Source organism: Saprolegnia diclina (assembly GCF_000281045.1).
Source record: "Saprolegnia diclina VS20 unplaced genomic scaffold supercont1.77, whole genome shotgun sequence".
Taxonomy (NCBI): domain Eukaryota; phylum Oomycota; class Saprolegniomycetes; order Saprolegniales; family Saprolegniaceae; genus Saprolegnia; species Saprolegnia diclina.
Window position 1 is genome coordinate 207840 of NW_008246144.1, and position 17817 is coordinate 225656.

General features: G+C 61.3%; 8 protein-coding genes across 9 annotated transcripts; 4 read left to right on the plus strand and 4 right to left on the minus strand.

Moving 5' to 3' along the window:
• Positions 1–141: 141 nt before the first annotated feature.
• On the minus strand, positions 142–876 carry SDRG_14777 (hypothetical protein; the record flags this gene model as incomplete). The annotated part of the gene is made up of 1 exon (XM_008620931.1): positions 142–876. The coding sequence occupies one exon, from the start codon at positions 874–876 to the stop codon at positions 142–144; it is 735 nt and encodes a 244-aa protein (XP_008619153.1).
• Positions 877–1326: 450 nt separating this feature from the next.
• SDRG_14778 (hypothetical protein) lies at positions 1327–4164 on the minus strand. Its single transcript, XM_008620932.1, has 5 exons — positions 3732–4164; positions 2788–3681; positions 2628–2743; positions 2423–2581; positions 1327–2381 (listed from the first exon to the last, which is right to left on the minus strand). The coding sequence occupies exons 1-5, from the start codon at positions 4147–4149 to the stop codon at positions 1383–1385; spliced, it is 2586 nt and encodes an 861-aa protein (XP_008619154.1). The 5' UTR covers positions 4150–4164; the 3' UTR covers positions 1327–1382.
• A 427-nt stretch (positions 4165–4591) lies between these two features.
• On the plus strand, positions 4592–5560 carry SDRG_14779 (hypothetical protein). The gene is made up of 3 exons (XM_008620933.1): positions 4592–4736; positions 4780–4941; positions 4994–5560. Exons 1-3 carry the CDS (start codon positions 4622–4624, stop codon positions 5386–5388), a joined length of 672 nt encoding a protein of 223 aa, XP_008619155.1. The 5' UTR covers positions 4592–4621; the 3' UTR covers positions 5389–5560.
• Positions 5483–6570, minus strand: SDRG_14780 (hypothetical protein; the record flags this gene model as incomplete). Its single annotated transcript, XM_008620934.1, has 1 exon — positions 5483–6570. Exon 1 carries the CDS (start codon positions 6554–6556, stop codon positions 5483–5485), a length of 1074 nt encoding a protein of 357 aa, XP_008619156.1. The 5' UTR covers positions 6557–6570.
• A 1561-nt stretch (positions 6571–8131) lies between these two features.
• On the plus strand, positions 8132–9025 carry SDRG_14781 (hypothetical protein). Its single transcript, XM_008620935.1, has 4 exons — positions 8132–8290; positions 8338–8573; positions 8617–8660; positions 8705–9025. The coding sequence occupies exons 1-4, from the start codon at positions 8191–8193 to the stop codon at positions 8997–8999; spliced, it is 675 nt and encodes a 224-aa protein (XP_008619157.1). The 5' UTR covers positions 8132–8190; the 3' UTR covers positions 9000–9025.
• Positions 9026–9608: 583 nt separating this feature from the next.
• On the plus strand, positions 9609–11438 carry SDRG_14782 (hypothetical protein). The gene is made up of 2 exons (XM_008620936.1): positions 9609–10088; positions 10135–11438. Exons 1-2 carry the CDS (start codon positions 9646–9648, stop codon positions 11387–11389), a joined length of 1698 nt encoding a protein of 565 aa, XP_008619158.1. The 5' UTR covers positions 9609–9645; the 3' UTR covers positions 11390–11438.
• A 220-nt stretch (positions 11439–11658) lies between these two features.
• SDRG_14783 (hypothetical protein) lies at positions 11659–15245 on the plus strand. The gene is made up of 6 exons (XM_008620937.1): positions 11659–12468; positions 12514–12730; positions 12774–13310; positions 13351–14816; positions 14857–14986; positions 15031–15245. The coding sequence occupies exons 1-6, from the start codon at positions 11684–11686 to the stop codon at positions 15178–15180; spliced, it is 3285 nt and encodes a 1094-aa protein (XP_008619159.1). The 5' UTR covers positions 11659–11683; the 3' UTR covers positions 15181–15245.
• SDRG_14784 lies at positions 15157–17021 on the minus strand (the record flags this gene model as incomplete). Of its 2 annotated transcripts, none has more annotated exons than XM_008620938.1 (2): positions 16500–17021; positions 15157–16453 (listed from the first exon to the last, which is right to left on the minus strand). In XM_008620938.1, the coding sequence occupies exons 1-2, from the start codon at positions 16940–16942 to the stop codon at positions 15226–15228; spliced, it is 1671 nt and encodes a 556-aa protein (XP_008619160.1). In that variant the 5' UTR covers positions 16943–17021. The 2 variants fall into 2 exon arrangements, with proteins under 2 accessions (XP_008619160.1, XP_008619161.1); XM_008620939.1 differs by having other exon boundaries at positions 15226–16453; positions 16500–16942.
• Between the last annotated feature and the right edge of the window lie 796 nt (positions 17022–17817).

Below are 17817 nucleotides of genomic sequence, written 5' to 3' on the forward strand. Positions count from 1 at the left end.
GGGTGGCAAACTCCAACCCGACAACTAGACACTCGTAGGCTGTCCACACTATTCCAACCCAGCTCTAGTGTACTATTGTACTAGTACTTTTACAAGCGACTAACCAAGTTCAGAGTATTAACAATAACTTTACTAGACATCTCAAGTTGCCGATATGTGCGTTGTGGAGGCTTGTAGCGCGTTAATGATCGGGCCATGGAGACCCTCCGTGCACGGCTGACGGCACACGGCACACGTGGTGGTGTACTGGAGCCACTCGAGCGCGCAGTGCTGGTGGAAGCTGTGGCCGCACGAGAGCGTCACGACAGAGCACGCACCCATGGCCCCGAGGCATATCGCGCACTCGTCGCTCTCAATCACAGTGCTTGACGCGACCAGCGCGCTGTCGCTGGGCTTGAAAAAGCTGCTCAGGAGGCCGCGGAGGTCGTTGAAGGCCGGGCGATCCGCCGCTTTGAGGCAGCGCTGCACAAGGTACATCAGCTCCACGAGGCGCGTGAGCGCCACCTTGCGCGCGTACACAGTGTAGTGGTCGTCAAAGCCCAGCGTGCGCGCGGGAAAGTCCATTTGGCCGCAGAACGCTGCGAGCTGGTAGGCCGCGTCGTCACAAAGGTCGTGTCGGTGCGTCTTCGCCCACGCCACGACGGCCTTGTACAGCGATCGGCACTCTGAGTAGCGCGTCTGGACGATGGACCACGCGTTCGTGTCGAGGACCACAAAGGTGTAGCGCATGAGCCGCGGCTGCGATGCGTCGGGCGTCACGGTCGTGTAGATGGTGACGGCGGCGGTGTCGAGTCTCGAGTCGACGGTCGCAAAGGTGCGCTTTGCCCAGTGCTCAAAAGTGGGAACCCACTTGAAGGTCGAGGAGGGCTGCTGCATATTTGGACAATCGGAAAATGCGAGCTCTCCAAGTCTTGCAGTGGCAAGTAAAATGATCGCGTAACCTACTGGATTCGCTGGCGACCACCCCAACACATGGTGCCGAACGTGACAACCCAGCTCACAAATCTACACCAGATTAAGATTAGGGTTGCCAAAATGACGCATAATCCCACGGCCATGCGACTACCGGTATGTCACAAAAGTGTGTGCGGTACTATAGTCTTCAGATCATACATTAATCTTGAACATGCATTCCAGTCGAGTGCCCCAAGAACCCCAACCGTTTGCACCCAAGTTGAGTTCAGTCTTCCGTAGTAGCCAAGTCCAGTGTCCGACAATTATTCGGCGTCCCGGGTACCGGTACTGTAGAGGTTGAAAACGAAAGCCAAGAGAGGAGCTTCAACCGCCGACTCGTCGCAACCCCTGCCTGCTCCAACGCCGGAATAAACGGGTGGTGACCCACCAACACTCTCTTGACTGACATACATCCCTCGAAAGGTGGCTTACCGCAGCCATAATCGCGGGTGCTCCTTTTGTTTCTCTTTCAGGACCGATTGGATGTCGTCGTTGCGCTCCCAGCGTGACCGTAGCTTGGCCTTGTCGAGCTGCAGCGCTAGCGGCGCTGGCGGCGCTGGCTTGGGCCGCGTCGCCCGCACCCGGGGCTTTGGTCGCTTGGGCTTTGCATCCGTTGTCACCGTGCACGCGGTTAGGAATGTCCACTTGCTCGTCGTCTCCATCAGGTTGTTGTCGTCGTCGTCACAGGGCGTTCGGTGGTTTAGCTCGTGCAAGACGGTGCGCGTCATGTCTCGGAGTTCGCGGGGCGTCATGGGCGGCGGCAGTCGCGGCGTAGCTTTCTTGACAAAGATGTTCCGTCGCGGGCACGCCGACTGCGGTCTCGGCTGCAGTGGCGCTGGCGGCTTTGCGGTTGGCCGCTTCGTCGGCGATTTCGGAGCCGCTCGTTTCGGCGGCGCAGTCGCCGGCCGTCCTTTTTTCGTAATTTTCTTCTTTTTCAAAAAGACGGGTTTGGTGGCCCGGGGTAAGCGCTGGGGTACGGACAGGGTCGGTGGTGGCGCCAGGCGAGCCGAGTGCGGCCGCACGCGGGCCATCCGGTCATGGAACGACGCGACACTTTGTCGTGTCCGCGCCAGCTCGACCTGCCGCGGCGTTGGTTGGTACGGGCGCGCGCTCTGCGGTCGCGACGGAATCTGGTGCGACACAATGTGCTGCAGCGTCGCCAAGACATTCGTCTTGGTCGACTCTTCGAGGTGCTGGGCCAAGACGGTCTTGCGCCCCGGCACCTTGCGCTTGGTGAGAACGGTCGTGTGGCTCCAGCCGCACTGCACCTGGACCGCGGCGAGGCCCGAGAAGGCAGTCAGCAGCACCGGTGCCGGTTGCACGTCGAGTGCGTCGGGCAGCCCAAGCCCGCCGTTGACGTCGTACCCCCAGGTATAGACATCGCCCGACGTGGTCACGGCCGCCGAGTGGAATTGCCCCAAGCTCACCTACGGACACGTGAGGGGCAGAAAAAAGAGGGAGGTTGCACATCGAGGACGCGGGTCGACGACGGAAACGTCACGAGCGTCGGCGCGCTTCGGGCGCGGGTGTCCCCGAGGCCGAGCTGGCCAAAGTCGTTGGCGCCCCACGTGTACAGCTCGTCCGTGGCGGTGACGATGCACGTATGTCGCCCGCCGCACCGCACAATCTATCGTGCCCCTTCGACCCCATTGTATCAATCTGTCAAGTCGCACCTTGGGCACCACATCCAGTGTCTTGAGCGCATGGACAATCGCAGGCGTATCCCGGGTTGTGGTCGAGTTGGTGCCGAGGCGACCGTCGACGCCGCACCCCCACGTGTACAGCTCGCCTGGATTCGCACTCAGTTCTTATGGTCAAAGATACACCTACTACCTTGGGTGGTGATGCATGCGCTGTGGTGGTACCCGGCGGCCACTTGGTGCACCGAGTGCATCGTCAGCGTCGAAATGACGCTTGGTGTGCAGCTGCGCCAGCCCGACTCGGTGCGGCAGTTGCGGTGCCCGAGCCCGAGCTGCCCAGCTTTGTTATGTCCAAACGCCAAGACTTGCTGGAGGTCGGTGATCACAAGCGTGTGCTGCCCACCGCACGCGACCGACTTGACGACCACTTTGCTCGCGTCGTCGCCCGCTTTTGTAAGGAGACCTGTAAAGTCGACGCGGCGCGGTGTCAGAATGTCCAAGTAGGACGAGTGCCCGAGCTGCCCAAACCGACCGCTGCCCCACGTGAAGAGCAAGCCGGCACGCGTGATGACCGCCACATGGTGCTGCCCGCAACTTAGCGACGCGATGGCGGGCTTTTCGTGGGCCGAGAAAAAGGTAGAGGCCAGTAGGAGCTGCGGCGCAGTCGTTGAGCCACAGTTCGTGTGGTCGCCCAGCGTCGCCTGCCCGTACGTGTAGGCGAGGCACGACTGTGACGAGACAACAACGGTGAAAGTGTCGCCCGCCCCAATACTGCTGAAGTAAATGTCGTGGTCTTCGAGGAGCCCATCGACGGCCGGCTGCGACGCCTCCTGGTTCTCGGTGCGTCCAGCGCTCTCGTTGGCAGCATGTGCAAATCCCGATACGAGGTGCGGGCCGCGACGCGCTCCCGAAGGCGGTAGCAGCGCGGCGTCGCCCCCAAACGTCCAGACGTACGAGGCTTCGTTGCCGAAGACGGCGACCTGCACGCTGGGCACGAACGCCTGGTCGAAGCGTTCATCCTGCGAATAGACGCGATGAACGACTGCAATTGCATCGCGCGTCACGTCCACCGCATACACGCCGACCGCTACGGGGATAATGACAAGTTGTACATAGTCGACTCATAGAATGTCGCACCTTGGGGAATGTGGTACGTTTTGGGGGTGAAGCAGATGCGGGATGTGGTGATGCGAACCGCGCGGGACCGGTCCGACTGCACCATGATGTGAACGACGACGGGTGACACGCACGCCGTGGTGAGCACGAGGGTGTAGAAGCCCATGGAGCCACCGTAGATGGCCTCCACCTGCAGCTTGGAGACGTGGACAAGCGACGAGCCGCCAAACGCCTGCGGGTGGTCGGGGTACGTTGGCCCGGCTAGCCCGAGCGCGGAAAAATCAGGCAAGATGCAAACAGCATTGCGCTTCTGGACCGGTGCCTCGTCGTTGTTGCTGAGCTCTTCGGGGGGCGGCTGGCAGTGGAACGAGGCTTGGATGTTGGCCGAAGCTTGTAAGAGCCGCGAACTCAGGCGGCCCCGCGGCGACGGCTCCGTCATGAAGCGCGAAACGACCTGCCGCCAAAAATACACCGCGTCGCGGCTCGCAAGAAGGAAGGCTATGAAGTGCAGATACCGGTATTAATATATCGCTCGGGTCGCGTCAAGACTGCCGTCAACCATGCACAGAGCGCTGTTGGAGTCATCGCTGGCTCGTTTTGAAATGCAATCAACTAAGCTCCTTATAGCATCACTCGTTCCTGTATTAGGTACAATATTCGAGTCATCAGCAAACCCCCGGTACGCAAGGAAAGACTCCCATGTTCCCGCCATTCTTCTCGGCCAACGTCAATGCACGTCGAACACACTATTTAGGTGATCATCCTATTTCCGTGTATGCGGCGCTTGCCACCTTGCATCACGACTGGCATTTTGCCGAATTTATCAAATTCATACTATTTTCGTTCGATAAGACTATCTCCGTATACGTGGCGTATGCCACCTTGCACTTGCGAGCGCAATCCGTTGGACGATGGCGGCAACCGACGTGGCGTTCTACCTCGTCGTCTCCAACATCGCGGGGCGCAGAAACCTCGGGACGTATCTCCGCACGGCGACGGCCTTTGGCGTCCGGCAGCTCATCGTCGGTACGCTCGCCGCCTCCTAATCTTCGCCTCAGCGTGCTTCTAGTCGGCTGCGACCGCTACGGCACGCATGGCGCCCACAACGCCCACAAGTACGTCGACGTCGTGCTCATGCACACGTTTGCCGACGCTGCGGCGTACCTTGCGTCGTTGCACTGCACGTCGGTGCTCGGTCTCCAGCCGCCCGCGCACGAGGTGCCCTCGACCTGTACGCCGCCGAATTTTGCATCAACGGACAAGCTCATACACGAGGCTATTAGGCATTGACGACGCGGTCTTCGACGGCCCGACGGCGTTTGTCTTGGGCAACGAAGGTGGCGGCCTCTCGGAGGACCAGCGTGCAATCTGCACCGGCTTCCTCCGCGTCGACCACTACCCGACGCAGGCGCCGACCGTGCCGTTCAGCATCGACCTCACGGTGCAGCTAGCGATCGTCCTGCAGACGTTCACGAGCAGCACCAACGTGTACGTCGAGCGCGCGATCCAGGACACGACGACGCGCGGCAAGTTTGAGCTCAGCGAGCGCGTTCCGACGGCCGCGCAGACGCCGGCGCAAAAGCAACAGGTCGTCGACGCGCGCCTCGCCAAGAAGGCGCAGGTCGAGAGCGTCATGGACGACGCGCTCTCCTTTGACGTGATGCTCGACGACTACTAAGAATTATGCGACGAGCCCCTTCTGCATCGCATCTGTCAATGTCCGAGGATTTATGCATCAATTTTGACATTGTAGAATAAATAATACGTGGCACTCAGAGCTGGTGGCGCTTCCCCAACCGCTCCTTGAGGAGGTTGGCGCAGATGCGGCAGCAGACCACGTTCTTATTGCGGTAATCGCCGCTCTCGTTGTCGTCGTGGCGGGCGAACGATGCCGGGAGGGCGTCACGGACGGGCGCTGGGCCCGTGCACTTGGAGCAAAAGAGCCAGCCACAGTGGTAGCAGTTTTGGGCTTCGTTCTTGAAGAGGAAGCGGAGCCAGCGCCAGCACTTGGCTCGCTGCGTGAGGTGGCGGCCGCAGTCCATGCACTGGTGCTGGCGCTGGATGGGCACGTACGGCTGGGCGTGCGTGAGGTGCGCGAGAATGCTCGTGAGCGCGCTGCTGGACGCGACTTTGGACAGCGGAAGCCCGACGTTGTTGGTGGTGTTGATGTTGGCGCCGTACGCGACGAGGACGCTTGCGACCGTCGGCATCTGCTGCGCCACGGCCACGTGCAAGAGGGACTCGCCTTCGATCTCCGACTCGACGTCGGCGCCTTCGTGCAAAAGCATCTTGAGGATCGTCGGGTCGTCCTTCCGGAGCGTCATGAGATGCACGACGATCGGCGTGAAGCCCTTGTTGTTGCGCGCGTGGACATTGGCGCCGGCGGCCACGAGGAGCGAGACCATGTGGTAGGCGACCGACGACGAGATGCGCCGAGAGGTCCCGACCGCAAAGTGCAGCGGCGTGTTGCCATGGTCGTCTTCGAGCTCGAGCGTCTCGTCCGAGCGCACGAGCGCCTCGAGCACTCGGATGTCGCCGCGGCGGATCGCAATGTGGATCGGCGCCTGGCCGTGCACGGGCTCGCGGAAGCTCAGCACCGAGTTGGAGTTGGAGCTCCACGACGCGGTCGAGCCAAAGCTGTTGTTGTTGGTCTCGCCCGTCGCCGGCGAGTACATATTGGTGCGTGGCGACGCCTGGATGTTGTAGCCGCGCTTGTTGAAGAGGCCGAGGAGGCTCTTCTGCACGGCCGGCGAGTCCATCGACATGTACGAGTGGCGGTCCGTCTCGAAGGCGTCGTCGTCCTGGAGCGACGGGCGGGACACGGTGCAGTCCACAACAGCGGGCATGGTAGCAAATTGCACTCTGGCTACTGCGCGGAAATTGCTGCCTTTTTTGTCGAATTTTAGAGCACTTGAAGTTTGTATGCGCGCGTTGGATGGGCCCACGTGGTTTCAGCGCAAAAGTGAAATCAACCAATGAAAACGCCAGGATTTTCGACCGACCAATCAACGCGCGCACACTCGGTGAGGCGACCTGGCGCGCGTCTCGCCGGGAGAGCCGTCGAAATTTGGTCCATGGGCGGCGCCACCGAGCTAACGAGCTGCCGGAAGCGCAGGGCGTACGATCGACGATGGCGCACACACTTCAGCTATCACCACGGCGAGGTGATGCGCACCCGTGTACCCGTGTACGGTATCGTTTGGTATTGCTGAAGTAAATTCTCATTAGTTGCTCAAACAGGCGTGTAGCTCCGAATCTGTCTGCGCCTGTCCAAACACACGCGTTCTGGGCGCCGTTGCAGTCCACCGCGATTCGTATTGCAAGGATGTGCGGCCGAAATGAACGAAACTAGAGTGGTCTCTGTTAGACGGCCGGCCTCTCCGAGCTGTAGTGGGTTCTGGATGGCCATCAATATATATTTGCGGTCCGGACGCGTGTCTCGTGGAGCCACGTGCTTGAAGTGCCAGGCGCACACAAGACATACGTCCCAGCTCAAGTCGACGGGCGTTTGAGGCTATACACTCAACCCAGATCCGGGCATTCGTCCGAGTGATGCCCAGAGATCGCTGCTATACAGTGCTTGACCAACGCAACATAACGTTTCCCCAGCCACAAGGACCAGTGGGACAGAACAGGGAAGTCGACAGCGTGGGAAAGACCGGCGCTGGATCCTTGTGACGAGGACCGTGCCTTGGGTTCGAATCCTCCGCGTCGAAAGCTGCGTCTTCCACGTTGCAGCAATGCTGAGTTCGCGTCAGCAATGCAACTTCTCGAGTGCCCTTGAAGCTTCGCGAGGCGAAGCTGGTGCCCGACGTTGTCCCATCCGAAACCGACCAGAGAGTGCAGCAGTCCACTCTTGACGTCAACGAATGAAGCACGCTCAACGCGGCGTCTAAAAGATAAAGACCGTAGGTAGCGGGTGTTCCCAGCATACTGTCACCGCTGCCAGCAAACTTTCGACGCGATGCTGCTGCGACGACTGGCCCGTGCCGACCACCTTCGTATGCAACAGTGTCGGACGAGTTCGATGCCATGACGCGCAGGCTTGGCTTCAAAGACGCCATGACGAGTAGCTTTGCGTGGGTAGCCGCGCACATGCGTGCCAAAGCTTCCACGAGGTTCGTCATCACATGTCAATGCGTATGATGGGAATCGAAGGGCAGAGAGGTGCCGGTCCCTGCATGAGCTGTACCTGCATGGCGCTCTCAGAGGATTTCTGCCGTAGGCTCACGGCCACTGAGAACAAGGCAAGTCTCTTGCTCGAGTTGATCGCCAGCGATGATAGCAACCTATCAGTTGGATCCAAGCTACCAGTTGTAGTCGACTTGTCCACTCGAGCTTAGATACGAAACGCACCCGATAGATGATTGAGGTGCTCTTTTAAGCAAACGCACCTTTATTACACTATATAACGTTTTCACACCAAATCCTTGGTTTCTTTGTGGAAGGATTCCAGAACGCCAAGAAGATATCGGCGACGATGGACGCGGTCCCAGAGCGCTTCGCCGGCCTCGAAGAGGACTACATCGACTGCAAGCGCACGATCAACAACTGCATACACGACCTCACCCAGACCGAGCGTACGTCAGAGGCCTCTTCGCTCCTAACGACCGCTGTGGCGAGGTAGAGAAGAACGCGGCGCGGCAGTTGGCGCAGGCCACGATCGTCGAGGCGCAGCGCTGTCTCAAGCTCATGGCAGTCGAGGTCCGCGGCCGATCGCCCACTCTTCGCAAGGAGATGCAAGCCAAGATTAACGTCTACCGCGACGAAATCGCCGGCTTCCAGCGCGACCTGGAACGGGCCATGCTCCTGGCCAAGACGACGCCGCCGTCAGCCGCCGCCGCCTCCAGCGCCAACGACGCGGTAGATCTTGGGCTCTTCGATAAGGAATGCATTATGCGTATAGGCGCGCTACGACCGCATCGTGACCAACACTAATCGGCTGCAGCGGTGGGCGGGTTGCAGCGTTTGTCAGAAACTGACAACTCGAATAGGTCGTCGGACCAGCTCGAGCAGTCAAAGCGCATCGTTGCTGAGACGGAGCAGATCGGAATCACGGTCATGGACACGCTCGCCCAGCAGCGCGAGACGCTCCTCTCGACCCACGACAAGGTGCGCGAGACGCGGGAGCTCACGGGCGACGCCCGGCGCGTGCTCTTGCGCATGAGCCAGCGCGTGCTCACCAACAAGATCACTCTCTGGTTCGTCATCGTCGTGCTCGTCATTTCGATCTGCCTTGTGTTTTACCACGACTTTATCCACCCCATCTCGATGGCGCTGGGCGACTAATACACTGTGCTCTCTTTGGTTCATAACCGAGATCCAAGCCCAACCGCTGCTCCCGATCCATTGGGAGGTCCGTCCGACAAGTCAGCTTTTGGGGACGTGGTCTCGCGCGGTGGGTCTTGATTTTGGCGGCGTGTTGTCTGTCGTGATAACGTTCCTGCTGCCCACGTGGCCTGCGACACGACGTCGATGGCTCTCTGGGGCTTGCATCGCATCCCACCTGCGCAGCCAGTTGTAGCTGCGAAATGCTGCAGGCGCATTCAGAATTGCAACCTTCAGCGCAGAACGAGCAATGGTATGAACGAACCAGCAGCCAGACTTGGCCACTGGCAGAGCTTGGAAGCGGGGAGACGTCTGGCTTTGGCCATCAAACGCCCACCTCGCAACAGACCTCGCAAAGTGCAATCTCGCAATAGGCAATCTCGCCAGGAACATCATCTTGAACCTGATCTTGAACAGTAATGTCATTTCGGTCCCGCGTGTCGGACCAGAACAACTTGACGCGGAATTCGCCTAGCTAAGTACTCTTCGAACCACACGTGGCGTCAGCTATCATATGCCCATCTCCGGCCAGCCAATCAGGCGCCAATAAGTTCTTATCGCACCATGTCTCTTCATCGCGCATTCTCCGATTCAGCGACGAGAAGCCATGGTCGGCAGCGCCCTCTCGCGCTACTGGACGATCAATGTGCCCGCCAAGACGATGGCCGAGGAGGTGGCCGAGGCCCACCTCTTCCTCTGGCCGCTGCGCAACGACACCTTCGCCGTCGCCTCGTGCCTCCGCTTCAGCCGCTGGCATCTCTTCCTCGCCGTGCTTCTGACGCAGTTCATCACAGGCTCCATCTACTCGCTCGTGAGCCTCTCGCAGCCCCTGGACGCATTCTTCCAGGGCAACTTGTACGCTGGCAAGTCGACAGCGCTGCTCATGACCGGGTCGGCGTCCATGGCGGTCGCGGCCGCGCTCTCTGGTCCAGCACTCGAGCGCCGCGGTCCGCGCTGGAGCATGACGATGGGCACGTGCATTCTCGCGCTCGGCTTGCTACTGGGTCAAGGCGCCACCATGACACGAACGTGGGCTCTCATGTTCCCAGCGTACGTCTCTGGATCGTGTACTCTACGTTCTTATTCGGCCATGTAGAGGCGTGTGCTACGGCGTTGGCGTCGGCTACCTCCTCATCACGTCGTTTTCGACGCTGCAAAAGTGGTTTCCGGACCTGCGGGGCACCGTGAACGGCATCGTGCTCATGGCGTTTGGGTCGGGCGGCGGTGTCTGGAACCTCTTCTTCCGCGCGCTCGTCGGCCCAGGAGCGAGTCGCGCCGACAACATGCCGCACGTCTTTGCGTACCTTTTGCTGGTGTTTGTGCCGCCGCTCATGCTGTGTACGCTTCTAATGCGGACGCCACCCGCGAGCTTCCGCGTAAGTGGGCACGACATGCACGGGATTGCGACCGAGAAGGCGCCGTCGGCCAGCTTTGTCCAGGACGAGTACCTCAAGGTCGGCATGACGCTCGTCAACTATGCGGCGCTGCAGCACCCACCTCAAAACGCTGCCGTCGAAGGCACGGAGCGCCACTACTACGAGCAAGTCAAGGCGCTGACGCTGCTCCAGTGCATTTTTTCCACCGACTTTCTCTGCCTCTTCCTCGCCGCCACCGCGCTCAACATGCCCGCGAGCGTCTACTTTGAGCTCGCAACCACGAACACGAACGGCGACTTCAAGTCCATGGCCTGGTTTGGTGTCGCAAAGCGGGACATTGATAATGTGATTTCGGTCGGCTTGCTCAGCAGCTCGGTCGGCCGCCTCGTCTGCCCCATGTTCTCGGACGTTTTGATCCGCGTCTTCTACGCCAACCCGGCCTTTGCGCGCAAGGTCGTGCTCCTGTTGCTCGTCCTTGTCGACGCGGTCGGGCTCGCGCTTCTCGTCCCTCGGTTAGAGGGGGACTACGACACGCTCGTTCAGGTGACGTATGTGCTCAAGTTTGTGAGCGGCGGCGGCGCGTCGATGACCGCCTGCCTCGTCACCGACATGTACGGCGTCTACAATGTGGGCACCATGTACGGCCTCGTCTCGCTCTCGTGGGCGGTCGGCATTGCGAGCGTCGGGCTAACGTTCTCTGGCTCGGGCGCGGCGTTCATGTCGCAGATGCACTCGATGGTCGTCGTCTCATTCGTCGCCGTCGCGCTGACGTGCCTCGTGCGCACCAACTCGTTGGACCGGTTCTTCCACGGGTACCAGTTCACACTCTGCCGCAAGCCCATCGTGCAGATCCCGTTCGCTTCTCAAGGCCAAAAACACTATGCGATTGGTGGTGACACGGCGCCGCACGGGTCGACCTTCTTTCACTGGGACTCGGACCACGACATTGACTTGGACCACGAGCCCGACGCATAGACGACCATCGATTAACTTATATATCTATATACTCTAGCAGTCGGAGCACCTTATCTAGTCACTCGAGGCGGACGACCTAGGACGTTTGCGTCCCAAGCCCGCGATGGGCTCTGCTGTGACAATGCGATGGAGTGGCTAGCTCTCGAGAGATATCCTATCAGTCCGTCGCTGTGGACGCGCAGTGCGGCCAGATTTGCGCTGGGCCAAGGGCTCGACAAAGTGAGGCTCTTGACTCGGGATCCTGAACATGGAGGTTGAAGTCGGTCATCCGGATACGAGGCCAGAATCCTGCGGATGACGAGCTGCGTGTGCGGGACGGCGCTCACGGAGCGTGACGCGACCTTCGCTGTGAGCCATGAGAACCGCGTGCGCGTCTACGCGTCCAGCGAGCTCTACCTTCTGCACGAGTTCTCGTCGATCCACGGGCGCATCCTCCGCCTCTTCCACACGACGTTCTGCGACGCGCTCGTGACGCTCGAGACAGACGCCGGCGACAGCAGCGACTGCTACCTCTGCGTCTACCACGACTGGCGCGCGCCGTCGCTTGATGCGCGCAAGCTCGTGCGCGCCTACACGCTGCCGCTCGCGATCGACGACCCACGCGCCGTGTGCCTAAGCGTCTGCGCCTTTACGGGCCGCGTCGCACTGGCGACGCCGTCGAGCCCGGGCCTCAACCTCTGGCAGACCAGCGACGGCTTCTTCGAGCACGTCATGGAGCTCAGCATCGACATGGCCATTGCGCATGTGGCCGTGCACGGTGCATACGTGGCCGTCGCGTCATCGACCGAGGTCCGCGTCCTTGAAGTGCAAGTCGTCACAGACGCCTCGGCGTCGCCCGCCACGGCGCCGACGTCCAAGATGGTCTACCAGAAGAAGGAGCTCATCTACAACACGCTCGAGAAGGACCACCTGCCGACAATCCGCATCCCGAGCCTGAGCGGCCGGTCGCCAGCGCCATTGCCGTCGCCGACGCCGCGCCACCGCGTCCGCGTCATGGCCAAAGACGACGCGACGCTCGAGGCGTACAACCTTGCGGGCCTCGTCCGCGACGAAGACGTGCGCGTGAACGCCGCCATGGAGTACGACGTCTCTGCTAGAGAGAGCTAAGGACACGTCGTCTGTAGGTTCGTGCAGTGCCACGCCAAGGTGCTTTTGCAGCGGTTCGTGCCGCCCAACCACGCGATCGACGCGCTGCGCTTCTTGCCCGAGACGATCGCAAATGGCCGCCTCGCGCAGAGCCAGAGCTACGCGCGCCTCCTCGTGGGCACCTCGACCGAGGCCTTCCTCTACTACCTCCTCGCGGACCAGGTCGACACGACGCGGGATCAAATGTCCAGAAAGGTACTGGCTTTTGCGTTGGAGTTGCGTCTCAGCGCTGGCGCAGATCCTGCAGCGCGCCGAAGACCCGCTGCGGGGCATCGTTGAGCCGATCGCGATCACAGCCACTGGCCACTTGTCGTCGTTCACGTCCCGTCGGCGGCCCACCGAGTCCGGACGCGTCGTCATGTACTACCGCTTCACGGCGCCGGTAGCGTGCATCACCGCCAACAGCTCGTTCCTCTTTGCCGCGACGCTCGCCGGCCTCGAAGTGTGGTCGCTCTGGAGTCCGTGCCAGCACGTGGCAGCGACCAAGGCCCTCGAGAGCCTCTTCCTCCCGCAGCCGTCGTCGCCGCAGCTGCTCGGTGTCCGCCCGCTACCGTCGCCGGCGTACGCCATCGTGGCTCTGGACGCACACGTCGTCGTCCTCACATGCCCGCCAGGCGCTGTCCACACGCGGTACCTCTCGCATGCGTCGGCGGCACCGATGCACGCCATGCCGTTCGAGCTGCGGTCGCACACTGCTCGCCACGACGCCCTCGGCGACGGCCAAGTGTTTGTCTATCCCCAGAGTCCGCCCGCGACCATCTTTGCCTCGGCCAAGGTGCCTGTAGTGACAGCCTCGGGGATCTGATGTCTTCTAGGCGGCAACGCTCGGCGACGAGGTGTCGGCCGACCAAGTCGATCTGCTCCTGAGCCTCTTCTCGCTCTATCGGTTCCGCGCGGATGTCGGCCTCGGTGTGCTCACGGGCAGCACGACGTCGCTTCCGCCCAAAGAGGCGGCGGCCGTGCGCCTCGAAGCCAAGCTCTACGACGGTCTCGCGCGCGCCTGCGCGGCTCACATTGCGCATCTGTACACGACGCCGTTGCACCGCAATCTGACGCGGGCGGCGCTGCTCTACGTCGCCTCCAACGTCTCGTCCCGGGACGTGCTCCTGCGCTTCCGCAGCATCGACGACGCCGACGCGGACGTGATCGACGCGACGGCCTTGTACCTTGAGGCGTTCCTCTTCCCGAAGAAGGACCCGGCGCTGTACCTCGGGCTCACGGCCCCGGTGCTGCCGGACGCCGAGTCGGCCGACCCGACGTTCACGAGTGTTGTGTTGCGGCACTATGGCGACGGCGCGCCCGAGCAGCTCGCGCGCCTTCTCATCGACTCGTCGCTGGTGTGGAGCCTCATGGATCTTGACTTTGGCCTCAACGTGCTCCGGGGCGCGCGCCACAAGACCGTGCTCCTCCGCGTCGCCATGCTTGTGGCCATCGTGCGCGCGAACCGGGGCGCCCGAGAAGAAGTCGCCGCGTTCGTCGACGCCAAGGCCGCGTACCTCCCTGGCGCCAACGCCTACAGCTACGAGACGCTCGCCGACCAAGTGAGCTGGCTCGCAGAGAACTACCCGGACCCACTCGTGCACCTCTGCGTGACGCACCCCGAGTTCCTCATCCAGAAACACCCGACGTCGCTCGACGAAGCCGCGATCACACCGGGCTACTACCGGTCGTGGCTTGCCGACGCACTCGGGGCGCGCGCGCCGCTCAAGCTCCTCTCCGCGCTCGAGCTCATCGTGCACAGCGCACTGGGCCACGGGAATGTGTTTCCGACCGTCGTCGCCTTTGCGCTGGGGGTTCTCGGCGAACCTGGCGTGCGCGCGTCCCAACGCATCGTCCACGGACTCGCGACCGCGACCCATGACTTTGCACCGGGCGAAGAACTCGTGCTCGCGACGTTGCACTTCATGCTCGTGCACTTGCGCACGCACGATGTGCCGCTCGCTCCAGTGGCCAAGGAGCTTCTCGTGTGCATTGTGCGTCTGAGTGCGAGCGGCGAGGATGCGCAGGCCTCGGTCGCCAAGACCCTCTCGACCCGGGCGTCGCTGCTGCCCAAGAAGATCGTGCAGCCGCTACCGGCGTTCGTCGCGCCCTTCTTGGCGCTGACCACGTCGCCAAATGCGTCGCCTCATGTCCAGCAGACGCTGCAGACCCTCTACCTCCTCGCCTGCCACCTCGTGCACGACGCATGGATCGAGCCCGAGGACGTACTATCCGATGTCGCGATAGTCCAGAGCCCGGTCGCAGTCTTGCTGCAGCTGCTTCTCTTCCCGCTTGTTGGCCGGTGCGTCTCCCTCGTCTGTCGATCGCTTAGTTCTGTGTAGGCTTGGTGACGGCCTCGCCCTACTGGCCGCGACCCATGCGTACCACAGCTTGCTCGTTCCGTACGCGGTTGTGTACTGCACTTCGCTCTCCGAGTGGGCGATGCTCCTCGACCTGCTCTTCCCGCCCGAGGTAGGCACCCTCGCCTGTCTCTTTGCTTGTAAAATCTGGAATAGATGGCGAGTGTGCTGGACGAAGCCTTGTTGCATCTGAGTGTGACGCTGTCGCCGGACGACCTCTTGATGCTGCTGCCCGACACCCTTCCCGCCGACGTTGTGCTGGCCGCCATCGAAACGAGCGTTCGCAGAGCTGCCCACGCCGCCTAAGACGCACTGCAACATTCATTTCTTAGGATAACTCAACGCAGCTACTCATGTGCTGTGGTCCGAGTCCCACATGAAGAAGGAGCTGCGACCGGGCGTCGAGACAAGGACGGCGTCGGTCGGCGCCGACGGGTGCGAGAACGGGATCTGCACGATGGGCTTGCGGCAGAGTGTGAACTGGTAGCCCTTGTAGAACCGGTCGGACGAGCTGGTGCGCACGAGGCAAACGAGCGCACACCCGACGCAGCACACAGCGACCATCGAGTGCATTTGCGACAGAAACTGCGCCAACGACCCGGACAAAGTTAGCCCGACGCTGGCGAGACCGACGGCCCAGTAGAGGAGGAGGAGCCCGTACATGGTGCCCACATTGTAGACACCGTAGAGGTCGGTGACGAGGCAGGCCGCCATCGACGCGCCGCCGCCGCTCACAAACTTGAGCACGTAGACCACCTGGACAAGGGTGTCGTAGTCCCCCTCTAGACGAGGAACGAGAAGACCGAGGCCGACCGCGTCGACGAGCAAGAGCAACACGAGCACCACCTTGCGCGCAAAGGCCGGGTTGGCGTAGAAGACGCGGATCAAAACGTCCGAGAACATGGGGCAGACGAGGCGGCCGACCGAGCTGCTGAGCAAGCCGACCGAAATCACATTATCAATGTCCCCCTTTGCGACACCAAACCACGCCATGGACTTGAAGTCGCCCGTCGTCGTCGTCGTCGCGAGCTCAAAGTAGACGCTCGCCGGCATGTTGAGCGCGGTGGCCGCGAGGAAGAGGCAGAGAAAGTCCGTGGAAAAAATGCACTGGAGCAGCGTCAGCGCCTTAACTTGCTCGTAGTAGTGGCGCTCCGTGCCTTCGACAGCAGCGTTTTGAGGTGGGTGCTGCAGCGCCGCATAGTTAACGAGCGTCATGCCGACCTTGAGGTACTCGTCCTGGACAAAGCTGGCCGACGGCGCCTTCTCGGTCGCAATCCCGTGCATGTCGTGCCCACTGACGCGGAAGCTCGCGGGCGGCGTCCGCATCAAAAGCGTACACAGCATGAGCGGCGGCACAAACACCAGCAAAAGGTACGCAAAGACGTGCGGCATGTTGTCGGCGCGACTCGCTCCTGGGCCGACGAGCGCGCGGAAGAAGAGGTTCCAGACACCGCCGCCCGACCCAAACGCCATGAGCACGATGCCATTCACGGTGCCCCGCAGGTCCGGAAACCACTTTTGCAGCGTCGAAAACGACGTGATGAGGAGGTAGCCGACGCCAACGCCGTAGCACACGCCTCTACATGGCCGAATAAGAAAATAGAGTACACGATCCAGAGACGTACGCTGGGAACATGAGAGCCCACGTTCGTGTCATGGTGGCGCCTTGACCCAGTAGCAAGCCGAGCGCGAGAATGCACGTGCCCATCGTCATGCTCCAGCGCGGACCGCGGCGCTCGAGTGCTGGCCCAGAGAGCGCGGCCGCGACCGCCATGGACGCCGACCCGGTCATGAGCAGCGCTGTCGACTTGCCAGCGTACAAGTTGCCCTGGAAGAAAGCGTCCAGGGGCTGCGAGAGGCTCACGAGCGAGTAGATGGAGCCTGTGATGAACTGCGTCAGAAGCACGGCGAGGAAGAGATGCCAGCGGCTGAAGCGGAGGCACGAAGCGACGGCGAAGGTGTCGTTGCGCAGCGGCCAGAGGAAGAGGTGGGCCTCGGCCACCTCCTCGGCCATCGTCTTGGCGGGCACATTGATCGTCCAGTAGCGCGAGAGGGCGCTGCCGGCCATGGCCAAATGCGTCGGTTGCCAGCACCCGAACCGCCTCGCGCTGGCCACGAGCCCACGTATGGGTACTGTGGAGAGCGAATGGCCTGGAAGATTCCGCGCGTTTTCCAGCCGTCATACAAATTGCAAGAGGAGAGTGGAGGGTGAGAGCAAAGAGAGTGGTACTTGCCGATGACGTGGCAGCACGAGGTGCGTGTGATATGATAGCTCGCTGGCGCCTTTCTGAGTCGCTAGCATCTGGATCGTGACTAATGGGACTCGTGCACGGAGCAGACGCGCGCAAAGGAGGTTTTTCGTACCTCTGACTTGTACTACTGCACCTGCCAGTGGCAGAAGGGTTGCGCAATTTGAGCAGCTCGCGAAGGTTTAGTACCGGTAGTGCGCTGGAGGGTTACGATCTCGTGTTAGCTAGCTTATCGACAACGACGGATCATTCGACAACTTCTTTGCTGCTTTCGCTTCATATTTGGCTGTTTTGCCGCATTGGAGTACCGGTAAGTACCGTTTTGGGGGTCTGACGGCGCTGCCTCCCATGTACATACCGTTCAAGAGAGCGTGCTCGCGTCATTCGAGTAGCGTTGGATCGACGGATTTTGGTGGAACCAAGCTGGCGAGGTGGACCAACTTTTTGGCGCGGTGGCAGAGATAAGGCAAAGTCACAGGGCCATGTCACGTTGTCCTCGCGCGCAGCGGACTATTTTGAGCATCGAGCTGCTGCAGCGTGAGACTGTTGAGCAGCGAAGGCAGGCCGTGGAGCTCCACCATTTGATCGCGTATCCCGTCGTCGGGCAGCAGCAACAGCCCGACGTTGCAGTGCCACTCGGCGCCATTATGGAGCTATGAGCTCCACCATGAGACCCTGTCGGCGTTTTACAACC

What these genes read in the sequence shown, in the direction of transcription:
- SDRG_14778 (XM_008620932.1), bottom strand. Translation starts at nt 4,149, where the DNA reads ATGACGGAGCCGTCGCCGCGGGGCCGCCTGAGTTCGCGGCTCTTACAA. An exon ending in AACGTACCACATTCCCCAAG is followed by an intron (nt 3,682 to 3,731) that starts GTGCGACATTCT and finishes TTATCCCCGTAG; the next exon opens with CGGTCGGCGTGTATGCGGTG. An exon ending in CGTCGACCCGCGTCCTCGAT is followed by an intron (nt 2,382 to 2,422) that starts GTGCAACCTCCC and finishes ACGTGTCCGTAG; the next exon opens with GTGAGCTTGGGGCAATTCCA.
- SDRG_14779 (XM_008620933.1), top strand. Translation starts at nt 4,622, where the DNA reads ATGGCGGCAACCGACGTGGCGTTCTACCTCGTCGTCTCCAACATCGCG. An exon ending in CGTCCGGCAGCTCATCGTCG is followed by an intron (nt 4,737 to 4,779) that starts GTACGCTCGCCG and finishes GCGTGCTTCTAG; the next exon opens with TCGGCTGCGACCGCTACGGC. An exon ending in GCACGAGGTGCCCTCGACCT is followed by an intron (nt 4,942 to 4,993) that starts GTACGCCGCCGA and finishes CGAGGCTATTAG; the next exon opens with GCATTGACGACGCGGTCTTC.
- SDRG_14781 (XM_008620935.1), top strand. Translation starts at nt 8,191, where the DNA reads ATGGACGCGGTCCCAGAGCGCTTCGCCGGCCTCGAAGAGGACTACATC. An exon ending in CGACCTCACCCAGACCGAGC is followed by an intron (nt 8,291 to 8,337) that starts GTACGTCAGAGG and finishes GTGGCGAGGTAG; the next exon opens with AGAAGAACGCGGCGCGGCAG. An exon ending in AACACTAATCGGCTGCAGCG is followed by an intron (nt 8,661 to 8,704) that starts GTGGGCGGGTTG and finishes CAACTCGAATAG; the next exon opens with GTCGTCGGACCAGCTCGAGC.
- SDRG_14782 (XM_008620936.1), top strand. Translation starts at nt 9,646, where the DNA reads ATGGTCGGCAGCGCCCTCTCGCGCTACTGGACGATCAATGTGCCCGCC. An exon ending in TGGGCTCTCATGTTCCCAGC is followed by an intron (nt 10,089 to 10,134) that starts GTACGTCTCTGG and finishes TCGGCCATGTAG; the next exon opens with AGGCGTGTGCTACGGCGTTG.
- SDRG_14783 (XM_008620937.1), top strand. Translation starts at nt 11,684, where the DNA reads ATGACGAGCTGCGTGTGCGGGACGGCGCTCACGGAGCGTGACGCGACC. An exon ending in CGCGTGAACGCCGCCATGGA is followed by an intron (nt 12,469 to 12,513) that starts GTACGACGTCTC and finishes CGTCGTCTGTAG; the next exon opens with GTTCGTGCAGTGCCACGCCA. An exon ending in GGGATCAAATGTCCAGAAAG is followed by an intron (nt 12,731 to 12,773) that starts GTACTGGCTTTT and finishes GCGCTGGCGCAG; the next exon opens with ATCCTGCAGCGCGCCGAAGA.